At 32.8% G+C, this 19,632-nt stretch overlaps 1 protein-coding gene across 19 annotated transcripts in view; it reads right to left on the bottom strand.

Annotated features, from left to right (window-relative positions):
- Positions 1 to 8,522: 8,522 nt before the first annotated feature.
- dac (dachshund family transcription factor) overlaps positions 8,523 to 19,632 on the bottom strand; it is an 82,140-nt gene continuing 71,030 nt past the window's right edge. For 15 of the 19 annotated variants that reach the window (XM_073970177.1, XM_073970184.1, XM_073970187.1 and 12 more), the window contains 3 exons: positions 13,863 to 14,186; positions 13,064 to 13,609; positions 8,523 to 8,750 (listed from right to left, as the gene is read on the bottom strand). In XM_073970177.1, coding sequence (XP_073826278.1) covers positions 8,611 to 8,750; positions 13,064 to 13,609; positions 13,863 to 14,186 — 1,010 coding nt within the window. In that variant the 3' untranslated portion in view covers positions 8,523 to 8,610. Of the gene's footprint in view, positions 8,751 to 13,063; positions 13,660 to 13,862; positions 14,187 to 19,632 lie in introns of all 19 variants that reach the window. The other 4 variants (XR_012410525.1, XR_012410524.1, XR_012410523.1 and 1 more) reach the window with 1 other exon arrangement.

Below are 19,632 nucleotides of genomic sequence, written 5' to 3'. Positions count from 1 at the left end.
TCGGTATTTTGAAGGTTTTGGCCTCATTATCACACCGAGATGGCTGAAATTTGGTATTTAGACTTCGTGGGGGGTATAAAACTTTCCCCCAGAAATGTTTAGGTGTAGGTCCACGCCATCATATAGTCCCCATAGAACGGTACCTTCCGATTTTCGGTATTTTGAAGGTTGTGGCCACATTAATCCACCGAAATGACTGAAATTTGCGGTGGAGGGTATAACAAGTTCGGCCCGAGCGAACTTAACGCTTTTCTCACTTGTTCTTTCTAAAACTGTGACATTATTTAATTTATTTGCAATTTTGGATGTATCTTAGCATCTGCACGGTGCACCTGGAAAAATGTTGCGGATTCTGAAACTACAATGTTCATAAATAAGAGAAATCAAAAAACCAACAACAAAAAACGCCGGAGCGCTTTTTAAAGTTGATATTTTTAGGGGTTTTTTGAGTTTTCACGATTCTGCTTGGAAACCGCGAATCCTATCGAAATGAGACTAAAGAAAATGTTGTAGCAGTAAAAACTCTCTCCATTTTTGAGATATAGAAATTCAAATTGGGACAATGCATTGACTGTATCGTCTCCTTATAAAACAATGCCATGACTGCAATTTCCCAACTTAATCTCATATATCTAAAAAATGGTACAACCAAGGAACAAATACACAAACTAATCTTGCAGAGAATTTCTCAGGTCCCATATCGATAAGACTTGCCGTATTCAAGAAAAATCGCGAAACTATAACAAAAAATACTTAAAAATGTAACATGAACTTCTTTATCTCAAAAATGGTATAACCTGGGAACAAATGATAAAGGTCAAATCTCTAGAGAATTTTCACAGCTACAACATTTTCTTTAGGTCCAGTTCCATAGGATTTGCGGTTTCCAAGCAAAATCGCGAAAACCTCAAATAAATCTAAAAATGTGAACTTTGACCGCTATTTATTTAAAATTCCCTACAGCGTTTTTTTTTTCTTGTTTTTGGAATTTGCTCATCTGTGAACATTGTTATTTCAGAATCCGCAAAAAACTTAACGGTTGTAAGCGGTTTTCACTTAAAGTTAGTTAAGGCGCACCTTGCATGACATTGTTGTATAAGAAGGCGATAAAGTCAATGCATTGTCCCATTTTGAACTTCTATATCTCAATAACGGTAAGACCTACGAAATTATCATGAAGGTCCATCTTGTAGAGAATTTTCACAGCTACAACATTTCCTTTAGTATCATTTCGATAGGATTCGCGGTTTGCTAAAAAAAAACCCTAAAAATCTCAACTTTAATAGCGATTTATTTAAAATGCGCTCCGGCGACTTTTGTGGTTTTTTCATTTTTCTCATCTATGTATGAACATTTTAGTTTCAGAATCCGCAAATCCCATTTAAAGTTAGCTCAAGAGCACTGTCTCTGTTGTTGCTTTTATGTTTAGTATTTCTATACATTTCAATTAAAAACACCACATTTTTTAACTGTGTGTATGTAGGAGTAAGACAATGGGTCTCCCGTGAGCGTAAATTTACTCTCGGTCACCACCAATTAGAGCAGAGAAGAGCTTCTTTGCAAAGAAGTATAGTGAGGGCGCCCACTGAGTTGTTTTTGCATTTGCTTCTCTCTCTCTCTCTCAGACTGTACGTGAATAAAAACACACGATAAATATCATGTGGTTGTTGTTTTCTTCACCCATACATAAACACATACTAAAACATTGATGGAAATTCTTGGTCGACCCTGAGTTAGAGTCTACACAAGCAGTGATGCCAGATTTGCCGAATTATGGGCATTTTGACGATTTTTAGACCAAAAAAGCGGAAATACCGATTTGACGATTTTTACCCCTAAAACGCTGATTTTTAGTTATGGCAACTTTTTCACATAAAATTTGCGTTTTGTGTGAATATTGGAATCGGTAGCACTAATCTTTGAACGAAATTTATACATATATCTATCACCTTATTATAGTACGTTTATATATAACCGAATTTAATAAAAACACTGGGTTTGTGTATACGTCAAAAAAAATCCTTGTTCGAGGGCGGTTCGGAAACTTCTTAGCCTATCAATGAAAGAGAATAGTTAGTTTTTCAAAAATATTTTTATTTTTCAATATAATCTCCTGAAACTTCAACGCTTTTCTAGCAATTCTATCCCTTGATTAAAATAGTTTTTCTCAAGGTCTTCAAAATAGTGTTTTACAACTGTAATTGCATCTTCATTTGAGGTAAAACGCTTGCCAGCAAGGAATTTTTTTACATTTGTGAACAAGTAAAAGTCACTGGGAGCTAAATCAGGAGAATAAGGTGGGTGGTCAAGCAACTCGTACTTTAATTCGTTGATTTTAGCCATTGTTAAAACACTCTTGTGCGCTGGTGCGTTGTCTTGGTGAAAAATTATTTTTTTTTTTGATCCAAAAGGTTGCAATAGTACTCTGAATTTATTGTTTTACCCTTTTGCAGATAGTCAATCAATAAAATACCTTCGAAGTCCCAAAAAGCCGTTGCCATAACCTTACCAGCCGATTGAATTTTTTTTTGCCTTCTTTGGGGCATTTCCTCCAGCTTCAGTCCATTGTTTGGATTGTTCTTTTGTCTCTGGAGTATAGTGGTGGATCCATGTCTCATCAACAGTTATGAAACGACGCTTAAAATCCATTTTATTTCGCTTAAAACGATCCACACAAGCTTGAGAAATGCTCATTCTTATGCGTTTTTGATCGACTGTTAACAAATGCGCACCCATCTTGCAGAAAGCTTTTTCATCTGTAGTTCTTCATGCAAAATTAAATGAGATGCCCATGATATTAGCAATTTCACGCACTTTTATTCGTCGATCATTTAATACCATATCATGCACTTTGGCTACAATTTCTGTTGTTGTTGCTGTTTTTGGACGTCCACTACGTGGTTCATCAATGCTTGTACCACCACGTTTAAATTCAGCAACCCAATTTTTTACTGTTGCATATGAAGGAGCACTTTCACCTAACACATTCACCATATCATTATGAATTTCTTGTCTCGATAAACCTTTTTTATGTTAATATTTAATGACAGCACGCATTTCTAATTTTTCCATTGTAAACAAATTGCGGGTGCGTCTTTTTTGAACACCTGTTTCTATATGAAGGAGTTGCCAGATCGAAACAAAATTTAACACGTGTTCATAACAGAGATGGAAGTTTCCAAAACACTTAACATTTTTATGTTTTTGTGCTAGGCTGAGAAGTTTCCGAACTGCCCTCGTAAAGAAGATTAACCCGAAAAATACCCTATGATATAAACAGGATATTAATTGATCTCTTAAAACTATATTTGTGTTAGTTTTGTTTAAAGATTCACACCTAGTCGTGAAGCTCAAAATACATAATTTTTTATGATTGTTTTTTTCAGATTTTTAACAGATATTTTTCCATGAAGAAAGGCACATTTTGATCTGCCTTCAATAATTTTCTATTGAAAAATATTGCATAGTTTCGTGGCGAGTGGCCATCTGCGAGACACTGTTTCTTAAAAAAGCGTTTTGCGGTGTCCGCTCTATCTCGAAAACGACTGGACGGGTCATCACATATTTCCATTGGCTTATTAAGTATCTAAAAACCTTGTCTTTAGACGAGGGAATTTGAAAAATATTAATTAAAAAATTATGGACTTTTAAAATTCAAACTTTGTTAAAAATGGGTAGTTTTTTTTGCCAAACACGTTGAAAATTAAAAAAACACTCTTCTTTAATGAAAAGATATTAATGAACTGAATAATATGGTATAATTGTCCTTCTCGACCTATAGTGAACACCGTTTTTTCAGTGTTTCGTAGTTGGTCATTTGTCACAAAACTGTTTTTTTATGAATTGGTTATTGTTTTCTTTACTTAACATTTTATTTTTCATCTTATAAAACCCGTTCTTCGCCACATTTGCAGAGCGAATTAGCTATAATTTGGCATTTAGGGTTCCTGGGGGGCAAACAACATATCTACAAAAAAGTATGTATATAGGTCCAAGTTTTGGTATAGCCCCCATATAACGGTAGCTCCCGATTTGAGGTATTTTCACGTTCTTCGCCACATTTGCAGACCGAATTTGCTATAATTTGGCATTTATGGTGCCTGGGGAGCAAACAACATATCTACAAAAAAGTATGTATATAGGTCCAAGTTTTGGTATAGCCCCCATATAACGGTAGCTCCCGATTTGAGGTATTTTCACGTTCTTCGCCACATTTGCAGACCGAATTAGCTATAATTTGGCATTTAGGGTTCCTGGAGGACAAACAACATATCTACAAAAAAGTATGTATGTATATAGGTCCAAGTTTTGATATAGCCCTCATATAACGGTTCCTCCCGATTTGAGGTATTTTGGTGTTTTTCGCTATATTTTCAGATTGGATTAGATACAATTTGGCATTTAAAAACATTTTATCAAAAATTCCACGTCCACGTATAGCCCCCATATAAATTAACCGCCCGTTTTCAGGTACTTTGAAGTTTTTATTTACTTTTTATACCCTCCACCATAGTATGGAGGGTATATTAAGTTTGTCATTTCGTTTGTAACACATCGAACTAATCATTTGCGACACTATAAAGTATATATATTCTTGATCAGGATAAAATTCTAAGACGATCCATCCATGTCCGTCTGTTGTAATCACTCTAGCGTCCGCAATAATTGAGAGAAAATTTTGCACCGGAGTGTTTTTATACCCTCCACCATACGGAGGGTATAATTAAATTTGCCATTCCCTTTGTAACACATCGAAATATTCGTCGGAGACCCTATAAAGTATATATATTATTGATCAGCAAAGAATTCTATGTCGATTTGACCATGTCCGTCTGTCTGTTGAAATCGCAATTTTAAAGATAGAGAGTCAAAATTTGTTACAGAAGTTTTTATTACTTGCAGGACGGTTGGTATTGAAAATGGGATATATCGGTCCACGTTTTGATATAGCCCCCATAGAACGGTACCTCCCGATTTTCGGTATTTTTAAGCTTTTCGCTTCATTATCCTACCAAAATGGCTAAAATTTGGTACGTAGTCTTCTTTGGGGGTATAAAACTTTCCCCCAGAATTTTGTCGGTGTCGGTCCACACCTTCATATAGCCACCATAGAACGGTATCTCCAGATTTTCGGAATTTTTAAGGTTTTAGCTTCATTATCACACCGAAATGGCTGAAATTTGGTACTTAGTCTACGTTGGTGGTATAAAACTTTGCCCCAGAACGTTGTCGGTATCGGTTCATGCCTTCATATAGCCCCATAGAACGGTACCTCCCGATTTTCGGTATTTTTTAATGTATTAGCTTCATTATCCTATTAAAATGGCTGAAATTTGGTACGTAGTCTTCTCTAGGGGTATAAAACTTTCCCCCAGAATTTTGTCGGCGTCGGTTCACACCTTCATATAGCCACCATAGAACGGTACCTCCAGATTTTCGGTATTTTGAAGGTTTTAGCTTCATTATCACACCGAAATGGCTGAAATTTGGTACTTAGTCTACGTTGGTGGTATAAAACTTTCCCCCAGAACTTTGTCGGTATCGGTTCATGCCTTCATATAGCCCCCATAGAACAGTACCTCCCGATTTTCGGTATTTTGAACGTAGTGGCCTGAATATTCCACCGAAATGGCTGAAATTTGGTATTTAGACTTCGTTGGGGGTACTCAAACTTCCCCTTTACATTTGTCGGTATAAGTCCACGCTTTCATATAGCCCTCATGGAAAGGTACCTCTCGATTTTTCGTATTTTGAAGGTTGTGTGTTCAATATTCCACCAAAATGGCTGAAATTTGGTATGTAGTCTTCAATGTGATATAAAACTATTCGCCAGAAATATGTGTGTACAGGTCCACGCTTTCATATTGCCCCATTTCTGACTAAAATTCGTCGTTATAGTCCACTTTTCGATATAGCCCCCATAGAACGGTACCTCCGGATTTTCGTAATACTGAAGATTGTGACGTCTATATCCCACCGAAATGGCAGAAATTCGTTATTTCGTCTTCCAAGAGTTATAAAATATTGCAGAAGAGTATTATCAGTATAGGTACACGTCTTCCTATATCCCCACAGAAATATAGGAAATTTGGTATTTAGTCTTCTTTGAGTCTAAACATTTTTCCGTTAGAAATTTGTCGGTATATATCGACGTTTTGAAATAGCCCCCATAGAATGGTGCCTCACATTGTTTTACCAAAATTGCTGAAATTTAATATTAAGTCTTCTTCATACACGAAAGGAAACTAATTATTCTATGTTACTTCAATACAACTTGTGGTGGAGGGTATAACAAGTTCGGCCCGGCCGAACTTAACGCCGTTCTTACTTGTTTTCTTTACAACTGCACACTACATGTTCGGGTGCGATTCCCAGGTTAGGCAACATGACATTTTCAGCAGAGGAAAGACTTCTCTCAATGTTATGTATGTATATATGTACTTACCGCTACCACCCAATAATCTCCATTTTAGATCGATAAAAAATAAAATGCCATTGTCTATGGTTTTAATAATAATTTATTTTTATTTGATTTTTGCTGTTGTTGTTTGATGTTTTTTTTATCAATAATAATAATAATTAATAATATATGTTAGTTTATTGTTTATAATAATAATCGTAATATTAATGTTTTTTATTTTTTTGCTTAGTTTTTATATGGTTTTGTAATAATAATTTATTGTTACTATTGTGTTTTTTTTTTTGTGATGGGGAGCAAGGGGGGAGCAGTGGGAGTTTAGCATATAATGTTGTAGATGAATGTTGTATTTTAGTTTTTGTTTGTCAGTTTGTTATCTAAATATGAAGCATTTTTATTATTTATAATAATTATATTATTAGATTTAGAGTTTAAGTTTAATTGCCGTTTTTTGTTGTTTTTGTAATTATAAATTATTATTCAATGTTATTGTTGTAGTTATTTTTATTATTATTACTATTATTGTTGGTTATAAATATCTGATGATGTCGCTGCCGCTGTATGTGTGATTTTTATATATGTATGTAAATGTATGGGAAATGTGTGTGAGTGTTTTAATTTTTTTAGTTTATAATTTTGGGGTTTTGATTGTGGTTACTATTGTTTAATTAAATTATGGTCTGAGTGTTATGTGGGAATGTGTTTGTGTGTGTGTTTTTTTTTTTTCGAAAAAATGGGAAGGAAGCATGTGAGATTAGTTGGTTGTTGTTTTTGTTTCATTCTTACAATTTATGCATATGCTTAAGCTTATATATAATAAAATTCACTTTAAATATGTATGTTTAAATTTAAAACTTGTTTTCTGTGGGGTGGAGATAATGCTAGCAATATGTATTACTAAAAATTATTGTATATGAAATAAACCTAAGATTACATGTGTTGGAATTTTAAGCTATATTTGTATGTATATATTTTTCATTATTATACTTAGCATATATATGTTTTTTTATTAGGCATACATATAATTATAATTCTTATCCAAAAAAAACTTTCGAGGCATTTCTAGGGATTTCTCCAGCATTAAATTCATAATTATTTAAAATTATTATTATTTTTTCAATTAATAACAAAATAACCTTTTCTCTTTTTTTCACTTCAGTTCATAATAACTTTTATTACTATTTAAGAGATAATTCAAATTATTAATAAAAAGTCTTATTTTGTGATTTTTTTTTTCAAATATTTACACTCATATGTACAGTGAAATCTAACACATATATAGATATTATAAAATGGGAAGAAGTGTACCCAAGAAGAAAATATTTCACATCTTCTAGTATCGAAAAGTGTCAGATTTCACTGTAAATATTTCTTCCATTAGATTGGCATTTATACATATTTTCTTCATTAACTTAGCTTTGTTTCCTAGGATTCTCTTACCAACTGTTGTGGCTGAAAGCATTTATCTCGTTCTATTATTTTCTTGGGGGTTACTTCTGGTCTAATATCCTATGTATTAAGCTTCGTAAATTAATTGCTAATAAGCGATTCCTTAACGTTTATAGCTTTGTTTTTTTTTTTATTTACAAAATTTTAGATTTTTTTAATATAAAAAATTATAAATTAATATAAAAAATTAAAGAGAAATAATTAAACAAAAAATATTTATATACAAAACATATCGGGCCCTATATTATAAAATATCATCTAACCCCTAGATATATACGGCAACTTTACCGTTGTATAGATATTTTTCTACAATCTCTATTATTTTTTTTTTTTTTTGCCACCAGTGATGAGATGCCTATAAATATTCCTAAAAAAATGTATTCCAATCTCAGTTAAAACCCTGTTCTCTAGTCATCTTCAATAATTTATAATAGGGATTTTCAAAATGTATATACATATGTAGGTCATGAGACGTAAGCGAGACCTTCTACTGGAACCTCATCTTAAGTATTCCCAACACCTCTTTAAACATTTCACCACTTTGTTTTCATTGTTTTCTATTTTCTTCTACATTCAGATTGCACTCTGAGATCATTGTTGTTTTTTTTACTTCTTGTCTATTATAATGTGAAAAAATGTCTTCTTTTTACCTAAATTTTGTTGTTTTTATTCAGTTTTTGCAGTGCCGTCGGAATTTTGTATTTGAGCATTAATATTCATTCCCATGCTGGGATTTAACCTCTTCAATTTGCTCCACCAAATAGAACCGAATTTTTATAATAGGCAGCAGCTGCTTGCCTTTCGGCCAAGGGACTTTTTACATCACGATCTGCGCCGGCTGAACGGGTCTTACGTTCCAATTCGATCTCTTGGGCCAGAGATTCTGTAAAGAAAAACAAAAAGAAAAAGAGAAAATATTAGAGACAATGGAAATTGAAGGAGGCTTCAGTTTTTAAGAACAGTTTTCTTGCCTCTAAAACAGGCGTGGATTTTTTAAGAATATTTTTTTAAACTTCTGAAAGAGGCTTCGGTTTTTAAGAATATTTTTTTAAACTTCTGAAAGAGGCTTCGGTTTTTAAGAACAGTTTTAAAAGAGGCGTGGATTTTTTAAGAATATTTTTTTAAACTTCTAAAAGAGGCTTCGGTTTTTAGGAACAGTTTTCTTGCCTCTAAAAGAGGCGTGGATTTTTTAAGAATATTTTTCAAGCCCTAAAAGAGCCGTGGACTCTTTAAAAATATTTTTGTTGCTTTTTAAAAATTTGTTCATGCCTCTAAAAAGGTGTGGATTTTTTAAGAATATTTTTCAAGCCCTAAAAGAGCCGTGGATTCTTTAAAAATATTTTTGTTGTTTTTTAAAAACTTTCTTCATGCCTCTAAAAAGGCGTGGATTTTTTAAAAAAACATTTTTATGTCTCTAAAAGAGGCGTGGATTTTTAAAAAAAAAACATGTTTATGTATCTAAAAGAGGCGTGGATTTTTTAAAAAACATTCTCTTTCCTCTAAAAGATGCTTGGATTTTTTAAAAACATTTTCTTGCCTCTAATATAGGCGTGGATTTTTTAAAAAACATTTTTATGCCTCTAAAAGAGGCGTGCATTTTTTAAAAAAACATTTTTATGTCTCTAAAAGAGGCGTGGATTTTTTAAAAAACATTTTTATGCCTCTAACAGAGGCGTGGATTTTTTAAAAAACATTTTTATGCCTCTAAAAGAGGCGTGGATTTTTTAAAAAACATTTTTATGCCTCTAAAAGGAGGCGTGGATTTTTTAAAAAAACATTTTTATGCCTCTAAAAGAGGCGTGGATTTTTTAAAAAACATTTTTATGCCTCTAAAAGGAGGCGTGGATTTTTTAAAAAACATTTTTATGCCTCTAAAAGGAGGCGTGGATTTTTAAAAAAACATTTTTATGCCTCTAAAAGGAGGCGTGGATTTAAAAAAAAAAAACATTTTTATGCCTCTAAAAGAGGCGTGGATTTTTTAAAAAACATTTTTATGCCTCTAAAAGGAGGCGTGGATTTAAAAAAAAAACATTTTTATGCCTCTAAAAGGAGGCGTGGATTTTTTAAAAAACATTTTTATGCCTCTAAAAGTAGGCGTGGATTTAAAAAAAAAAAACATTTTTATGCCTCTAAAAGGAGGCGTGGATTTAAAAAAAAAAAACATTTTTATGCCTCTAAAAGAGGCGTGGATTTTTTAAAAAACATTTTTATGCCTCTAAAAGGAGGCGTGGATTTAAAAAAAAAAAAAACATTTTTATGCCTCTAAAAGAGGCGTGGATTTTTTAAAAAACATTTTTATGCCTCTAAAAGGAGGCGTGGATTTTTTAAAAAACATTTTTATGCCTCTAAAAGGAGGCGTGGATTTTTTAAAAAACATTTTTATGCCTCTAAAAGGAGGCGTGGATTTTTTAAAAAACATTTTTATGCCTCTAAAAGGAGGCGTGGATTTTTTAAAAAACATTTTTATGCCTCTAAAAGGAGGCGTGGATTTAAAAAAAAAAAAAAACATTTTTATGCCTCTAAAAGGAGGCGTGGATTTAAAAAAAAAAAAACATTTTTATGCCTCTAAAAGGAGGCGTGGATTTTTTAAAAAACATTTTTATGCCTCTAAAAGGAGGCGTGGATTTTTTAAAAAACATTTTTATGCCTCTAAAAGGAGGCGTGGATTTAAAAAAAAAAAAACATTTTTATGCCTCTAAAAGAGGCGTGGATTTTTTAAAAAACATTTTTATGCCTTTAAAAGGAGGCGTGGATTTAAAAAAAAAAAAACATTTTTATGCCTCTAAAAGAGGCGTGGATTTTTTAAAAAACATTTTTATGCCTTTAAAAGGAGGCGTGGATTTTTTAAAAAAACATTTTTATGCCTTTAAAAGGAGGCGTGGATTTTTTAAAAAATATTTTTATGCCTTTAAAAGGAGGCGTGGATTTTTTAAAAAACATTTTTATGCCTTTAAAAGGAGGCGTGGATTTTTTAAAAAACATTTTTATGCCTTTAAAAGGAGGCGTGGATTTTTTAAAAAACATTTTTATGCCTTTAAAAGGAGGCGTGGATTTTTTAAAAAACATTTTTATGCCTTTAAAAGGAGGCGTGGATTTTTTAAAAAACATTTTTATGCCTTTAAAAGGAGGCGTGGATTTTAAAAAAAAAAAAACATTTTTATGCCTTTAAAAGGAGGCGTGGATTTTTTAAAAAACATTTTTATGCCTTTAAAAGGAGGCGTGGATTTTAAAAAAAAAAAAACATTTTTATGCCTTTAAAAGGAGGCGTGGATTTAAAAAAAAAAAAAACATTTTATGCCTTTAAAAGGAGGCGTGGATTTTTTAAAAAACATTTTTATACCTCTAAAAGAGGCGTGGATTAAAAAAAAAAAACATTTTTATGCCTTTAAAAGGAGGCGTGGATTAAAAAAAAAAACATTTTTATGCCTTTAAAAGGAGGCGTGGATTTTTTAAAAAAACATTTTTATACCTCTAAAAGAGGCGTGGATTAAAAAAAAAAAAAAAAAAAAAAACATTTTTATGCCTTTAAAAGGAGGCGTGGTTTTTTAGAAAACATTTTTATGCCTCTAAAAGAGGCGTATATTAAAAAAAAAACAATTTCTTGCTTCTAAAAAATTCGTGTTTTTTTAAAAAACATTTTCTTGCCTCTTAAAGTTGCGTGGATTTTTTAAAAACATTTTTCTTGCCTCTAAAAGAAGCGTGGGTTTTTTAAAAACATTTGTCTTGCCGCTAAAAAATTCGTGTTTTTTTCAAAAAAAACATTTTCTTGCCTCTTAAAGTTGCGTGGATTTTTTAAAAACATTTTTCTTGCCTCTAAAAGAAGCGTGGGTTTTTTAAAAACATTTGTCTTGCCGCTAAAAAATTCGTGTTTTTTAAAAAACATTTTCTTGCCTCTTAAAGTTGCGTGGATTTTTTAAAAACAATTTGTCTTGCCTCTAAAAGAAGCGTGGTTTTTTTAAAACATTCTTCTTGCCTCTTAAAGAGGCGTGGGTTTTTAAAATCAATTTTCTTGCCTCCTAAAGAGGATGTTTTTTTTAAACATTTTTCTTGCCTCCTAAAGAGGCGTGGGTTTTTTAAAAACATTTTTTTTTTGCCTCTTAAAGGGGCGTGGGGTTTTAAAAATATTTTTCTTGCCTTTTTAAACATTTTTGATGCCTCTAAAAGAGGCGTGGATTCTTTTAAAACATTTTTCTTGTCTCTTAAAACATTTTTGATGCCTCTAAAAGAGGCGTGGATTTTTTAAAAACATTTTTCTTGCCTCTTAAAACATTTTTGATGCCTTTCAGAGAGGCGTGGATTTTTTAAAAACATTTTTCTTGCCTCTTAAAACATTTTTGATGCCTTTCAGAGAGGCGTGGATTTTTTAAAAACATTTTTCTTGTCTCTTAAAACATTTTTGATGCCTTTCAGAGAGGCGTGGATTTTTTAAAAACATTTTTCTTGCCTCTTAAAACATTTTTGGTGCCTTTCAGAGAGGCGTGGATTTTTTAAAAACATTTTTCTTGCCTCTTAAAACATTTTTGATTTTTGGATTTTTGGATTTTTTTTTTAAATATTGTTCTTGTGGGTTTAAAAAAATGTTCTAGCCTCTTCAAGATTTAAAAAAACATTTTCTTGTCTCTAAAGAGGCGTGGATTTTTTAAAAACATTTTTCTTGCCTCTTAAAACATTTCTGATGCCTTTCAGAGAGGCGTGGTTTTTTTAACATTTTTCTTGCCTCTTAAAGAGGCAAGACCAGACCAGAAGGTCTTCACATGGAAGACCGGTAGATCTTGTCATAGAAAACACGAAGTTAGTGTCATTTAAGACCCTAAGATATTCTCAAAGAATCGCAAAAGGTCTTCCAATAGAAGACCGAAAGGTCATTCAATTGAACAACCAAAGACTGGAATTCTTCTTATAGATGACCTGAAGGAGGTCTTCTTGTAAATGACTTGAATATCTTCTTATCTGAGAGGATATCTCATTTCAGTCGATTGTTATGTCGTCTTTTGAGATAGAGAAAAGGTCTCCAGATCTCTCATTTCAGTATTTTGCAAAGCACACATTTTAAAATTTAAAATCTAATCACCCATGAACCCAATGCAATATTTTGTAGCATACTTTTAGGCCAAATCACATTAATAACAGCTGTTTAGACCTCAATCCGATTTCATGACACTACCAAGTAGACAATACAAAACTTCCTCTACTTACCCGAATAATTTTGCCAAAATGCACCGGTAGCCATTAAATCAATACCGGGATAATTCCATTGGCCTTTGCCGCCATTGGCAGCTGCGGCTGCTGCAGCGGCGGCCGCCACAGCTAAACTATTTTCTGCAGCATGAGATGAGGGTGGACGATTACTATCGCGATCTACTGAACGGCGTTCATCCAAATCATCCACACGTTCCGATGAAGAATGACGATCACTATCGCCGGCAGATGCAGCTGCGACGGCAGCGGCGGCGGCTACATGATGTAAATGACGTAGTTGGGAGTGAGGTGGCATATCTTCGGCACTACGTGATTCATGATCTGAATGAGGTTCACGTTTAAAACTGGGACTTTCAGCCGATAGAGGCCTCAGGTGTTGTGATGATGGCTGTTGTTGTTGTTGCTGATTCTGCTGCTGAATACGGCTATCATTGCTGTTATCGGCTGTGTGATGTAAATTATTGTTGGTGTTGTTGTTGTTGTGGGAATTTAAAGAGGATGATGATGATTTATCAGACTTTTCACTTTGTTTGCCATCCTGATCTATGAGGGTAAAGGGAAAGTAGAAGAACAAGAAGAAGAAACAGAGGACGCTGTGTTGGTTAAAACAGAAGGTTTTTTTACAGAGAGAAATAAAATAAAAAACATTAAACACGCATTAGGTGGCGTACTTAGTTTGGTCAAAGCCAAAGGTTTGAAATAAAGCTAAGCTCTTTAGGCGTATGGCCTAATAACAACAACTACAAACATAAAGCAAAGATAGCAAAACAAGAAAACGAAAACCTTTTTCACTTACCTTGTTCCGATTTACGGGTTAAGTCGGTTATACTGCCACTGTGTTTGCTGTGCATTGAGGCTGAATCTATGGAACGGACATCCTCATTTAATGATGCCGATGATCGTTCCACCACTGTTGCAGAATTGTTGTTATTTATGTTGCTTATGTTGTTGTTGTTATTGCTGTTGTTGCTATTATTAGCTCCTCCGCTGGCATTGCTATTTGCGTTATTACTGTTGTTGGCATTTGTGGCATTGGGCGATTTACGTTTACCGCCCTCCACTTGCTGTTGATAACGAATGCGCAATTTACGTTCACGTCTATAACGTTTTTGATATAAAACTGAAATGATATGAAGAACAGAATTTATGTTGAATGCAATTCGATACTTTATTCAAAAGATGGGGGCAAACTCTCTTTAAAAACAAAAAGAAAACGAAAGATAGAATGCATGTTTGTTGTTCGTCAATCACCCAAGACAATCGATCATATTTCTGAAGTAATCGATAAAAATGTGTGTTTAGATTTTTGGTCTTCATAATTTTTTGTCTCTTTAGATAGCAGAGCTGATGTAAATGTCTTTTAATGTGTGTGGCCAAAGTTAGTCCGTCTGTTTTATTTTTTTACATATGGAATGTGACATGAATGAACCGTTATATTTAATATTTTTAAGGGACTTGTATCAATTAATTAAAGATTTTTACGATTAGAATGATGTGAGAGAAAAAACTGCATAAAGACAGATGATATGCAAGAAAATTGAGTTTAAAAAGCGTTCCCCAATTAAGCGCTGACGCTCTAAAAGTGGCGTGGATATTTTAAGAATATTTTTCAAGCCTCAAAAAAAGAGGCGTGGATTTTTTTAGGAATATTTTTCAAGCTTCTAAAATTGGCGCGAATTTTTTTAAGACTATTTTTCAAGCTTCTAAAAGTGGCGCGAATTTTTTAAGAATATTTTTCAAGACTCTAAAGTATGCGTGGATTTTTTAAGAAGATTTTTCCAAGCCTCCAAAATAGGCGTGGATATTTTAAGAATATTATTTCGAACCACTGAAAGAGACGTGGATTTTTTAAGAATATTTTTCAAGACTCAAAAAAAGGCGTGGATTTTTTAAGGATATTCTTTTCAAGCCATTGAAAGAGACTTGGATTTTTTAAAAATATTTTTCAAGCCTCTTATAGAGGCGAGGATTTTTTATGGACATTTTTCAAGCCATTGAAAGAGGCTTGGATTTTTTAAAAATATTTTTTAAGCCTCTTATAGAGTCATGGATTTTTTAAGAATATTTTTCAAGCCACTAAAAGAGCCGTGGATTTTTTAAGAATTTTTTTCAAGCCTCTAAAAAAGGCAGGCATTTTTTAAGAATATTTTTCAAGCTCCTAAAATAGGCGTGGATTTTTTAAGAATATTTTTCAAGCCTCTAAAAGAGGCGTGGATTTTTAAGAATATTTTTCAAGCCACTAAAAGAGCCGTGTATTTTTTAAGAATTTTTTTCAAGCCTCTAAAAAAGGCAGGCATTTTTTAAGAATATTTCTCAATCCCCTAAAATAGGCGTGGATTTTTTAAGAATATTTTTCAAGCCGCTAAAAGAGGCGTGGATTTTTTAAAATATTTTTTAAGCCGCTAAAATAGGCGTGGATTTTTTAAAATATTTTTTAAACCTCTAAAAGAGGCGTGGATTTTTTAAGAATTTTTTTTCAAGCCTTTAAAAGATTTGTGAATTTTTTAAGAATATTTTTCAATCCGCTAAAATAGGAATGGATTTTTTAAAATATTTTCAAGCCACTAAAAGAGGCATGAATTTTTTAGGAATATTTTTCAAGCCGCTAAAATAGGAGTGGATTTTTTAAAATATGTTTCAAGCCACTAAAAGAGGCATGCATTTTTTAAGAATATTTTTCAAGCCTCTAAAGGATTTGTGAATTTTTTAAGAATATTTTTCAAGCCGCTAAAATAGGAGTGAATTTTTTTTTAATATTTTTTAAGCCACTAAAAGAGGCATGGATTTTTTAAAATATTTTTTAAGCCTCTAAAAGATTTGTGGATTTTTTAAGAATGTTTTTCAAGCCTCTAAAAGATTTTTGGATTTTTAAGAATATTTTGTCAAGCCACTAAAAGAGACGTGGATTTTGTAAGAATATTTTTTAAAGCCACTAAAAGAATATTTTTTTTCAAGCCTCTAAAAGAGGCGTGCATTTTTTGGGAATATTTTTTCAAGCCTCTAAAAAATTCTTGGATTTTTTAGAACCTCAAGCATCTAAAATAGGAGTGGATTTTTAGGAATATTTTTACAAGCCTCTAAAAGAGGCGTGGATTTGTTAAGAATATTTTTTCAAGCCTCTAAAAGAATCCTGGATTTTCTTCTTTTTTCAGGCCTCTAAAAAATGTGTAGATTTTTTTTTAGAATATTTTGCAACCCTCTCTTTTTAAGGATATTTTTGCAAGCCTCTAAGAGAGGTGTGAATTCTTTAAGAATATTTTTTCAAGCCTCTAAAATACAGGTATAGATTTCTTTAGAATATTTTTTACGCCTCTGGAAGAGTTGGGGTACGGATTTTTAAGAATATATTTTTAAAACTAACAAGAGGCTAGTGTTTTTGTAAAATATTTTTCAAACCTCTCCAAGAGGCGTGGGTTTTTAGACTATGTATATTTTTAAGTGGTTATGTAAGAATATTTTTCTCAAAACTATTGATTAACCCAAAAAAGTTCACACGTCATTTTCAATTATTGCCAAAATACGATAATCTTTTTTTTTAAGATTAAACGATTCATTTAAACAAATCCTATCTCAAACAAAACAATCTTTGCCATTTTATTTTTCCCATGGTTTCCTTGTAAACTGTCATACAAATCATAGATAAATCTGTTAATAACGACTCACCATTAAAGGATTTCCTTAGAAAACTCAGTTGAGCTGAGAAGAATTCCAACTAAATCGAATCGAGAGGAAATAACATCAAAATACACAAAACTAATCTTTGATAACTGCCTAAGTGTGTTACCAACAACAACAACAACACAAACAATCCCATACGATTTGAATGATGCGTCGTCGCATCAATGGAAAAAAGTTTTGCTTCAATGATACGGTTATGGAGGTCTGTATAATAATATCAAATGACACACCTCAATTGGCATAATCACTCAACTGGAGCCCGGCATAGAATGAATGGCTAGGAGGCGCGCGCCCGTGTATGTTTTTTGATTTGCTATTTGAACCATTAGAATCACAATGCGTTACAGATGTCAATTTTTTGCCATGAGTTTGCGAATGAAGAAATGTAAGGCTTAGCAAATAATTATCTGCAAATAAATACATGACTGTTGTTCTATTTTAAAGGAGGAGTAGCTGCATGGAAATAAATATTTTAGCTGTAATTTGTTTTTTTTTTTTGTGTTTGTTGCATTTGTTGTTTTTATTTTCATGGGATGGGTTTGCTGTGGAAATTCTGAGAATGGCACGGTATGAAGCTTCCATTGTATATTGTCATCATTGAATGCAAACCATGTCATTTGTATAGCTGCTGACTGTCGTGGATTGTTGTCTCCATTTGCGGCAGTAATATTACTTGACTTTGTCATAAATATCCTCCTACTTATTGCATCTATTCCAGGTCAGGTTGCCTTCATTTATGTCGTGCGTTTTGTTTGGCCGTCCTTAGGTTTCTTCCTCTTTGCAAGAAAAAAAACAATGCAATCGCATTCGAGTTTTACCAACTAATCAAATGTTATTAAATTTATTCTTTGATTTCTGTTGAAATTCAATTCAGCGCGAAAAGCGGGTGGGATAGAAGACACACATGGTCTTCCAATATATGGTACGAAATAACAAACATGGAGGTTGGAATGAAAGTTTAGGAATATTTTTCGAAACTCTCATAGAGGCATATTTTCTTCAAGCCTCAGATTGAGACGTGGATTGTTTAGAATATTTTTAAGTCACTAACGAGGCGACTCTTTTTTAAGAATAATTTTCCAAACCCCTATAAAGACGTTGATTTTATAAGAATATATTTTATCAAGCCTGGATTATTTATGAATTAAGCCTCTAGAAAAGACGTAAATATTTTAAAAATATTTTTTTAAGCCTCGAGAAGTGGCGTGGAATTTTTAAGTTTTTTGGTCAAGCCTTAAGAACTGTCGTGGAATTTTTAAGAATTTAGTCAAGCCTTAAGTATTATTTTGTTAAAGTATTTTTATCAAGCCTCAAGAACTGTCGTGGAATTTTTAAGAATTTTTCAAGCCTCAAGAACTGTCGTGGAGTTTTTAAGAATTTTTCACGCCTCAAGAAGTGCCGTGGAATTTTTAAGATTTTTTTAAGCCTCAAGAAGCGGCGTGGAATTTTTAACAATTTTTTTCAAGCCTCAAGAAGCGTCGTGAAATTTTTAACAATTTTTTTCCAAGCTTCAAGAAGCGACGTGAAATTTTTAACAATTTTTTTCAAGCCTCAAGAAGCGGCGTGAAATTTGTAACAATTTTTTTTCAAGCCTCATGAAGCGACGAGGAATTTTTAACAATTTTTTTTTAAGCCTTAAGAAGCGGCGTGAAATTTTTAACAATTTTTTTCAAGCCTACAGAAGCGGCGTGGATTTCTTAACAATTTTTTTCAAGCCTCAAGTAGCGAAGAGGAGGAAGAGGCGTGAAATTTTTAACAATTTTTTTCAGGCCTCAAGAAGCGGCTTGAAATTTATAACAATTTTTTACAAGCCTCTATTAGAGGCCAGGAATTTTGTTAATCCTCATGAAGTGACGTGGAATTTTTTAAATTTTGTTCAAGCCTCAAGAAGTTCTTGGAATTTTTTCAAGCCCCATGAAATGGCATGGAATTATTTGTCAAGCCTCAAGATGTAGCGTGAAATTTGTAAGAATTTTTTAAGCCTCAAGAAGCGGCATGCAAATTTTATCCATTTTTTTTCTAGGCTCAAGAAGCGACGTGGAATTTTTAACAATTTTTTTCAAGCCTCAAGAAGTGGAGTGGACTTTTTAACAATTTTTTCAAGCCTCCATAAGAGGCAAGGATTATTTTCAATCCTCAAGAATGTGTGTGTGGCGTGTAATAAGAGGCGTGGATTTTTGAAAATATTTTCAGGGCTCTCAAGAAGAGGCGTGGTTTTTTAAAAATCGTTTCAAGGCTCACAGGAAAAGGCATAGATTTTTAAAAATCGTTTCAAGGCTCACAGGAAAAGGCATAGATTTTTAACAATATTTTTAAGGCTCCCAAGAAGAGTAGTGGATTTTTAAAAATATCTTTAAGGCTCTCAAGAAGAGTAGTGGAATTTTTAAAATATCTTTAAGGCTCCCAAATAGAAGCGCAAACTTATCAAATTGTTTTCAAAGCTATCAAGATAAGACGTGGATCTTTAAAAATATTTTCAAGGCTCCCAAGAAGAGTAGTGGATTTTTAAAAATATCTTTAAGGCTCTCAAGAAGAGTAGTGGATTTTTAAAAATATTTTTAAGGCTCCCAAATAGAAGCGCGAATTTATCAAATTTATTTTCAAGGCTATCAAGATAAGGCGTGGGTCTTTAAAAATATTTTCAAGGCTCCCAAGAAGAGGCGTGGATTTTTAAAAATATCTTCAAGGCTATCAAGTAGAAGGCCGAATTTTTAAAAAGTGGAGTGGATTTTTCAATTTTTCAATCTATTTTACTAAAGAACCTTGGGGCCATGGCGTGGACTTTTTGAGAATATTTCTCGAGCCTAAGAAAGGGCGTGGAATTTTTTTAAGAATATTTTTCGAGCCTCAGAAAGGGAAAATTTTTTGAGCCTTCGTCGGAGGCGTGG

The sequence above is a fragment of the Musca autumnalis genome, unplaced genomic scaffold (genome assembly GCF_047663935.1).
Source record: "Musca autumnalis isolate F117 unplaced genomic scaffold, ASM4766393v1 scaffold_2, whole genome shotgun sequence".
Taxonomy (NCBI): domain Eukaryota; kingdom Metazoa; phylum Arthropoda; class Insecta; order Diptera; family Muscidae; genus Musca; species Musca autumnalis.
The sequence above is the reverse complement of the archived record's forward strand: the minus strand, read 5'-3'. Positions and strand labels throughout refer to the sequence as shown.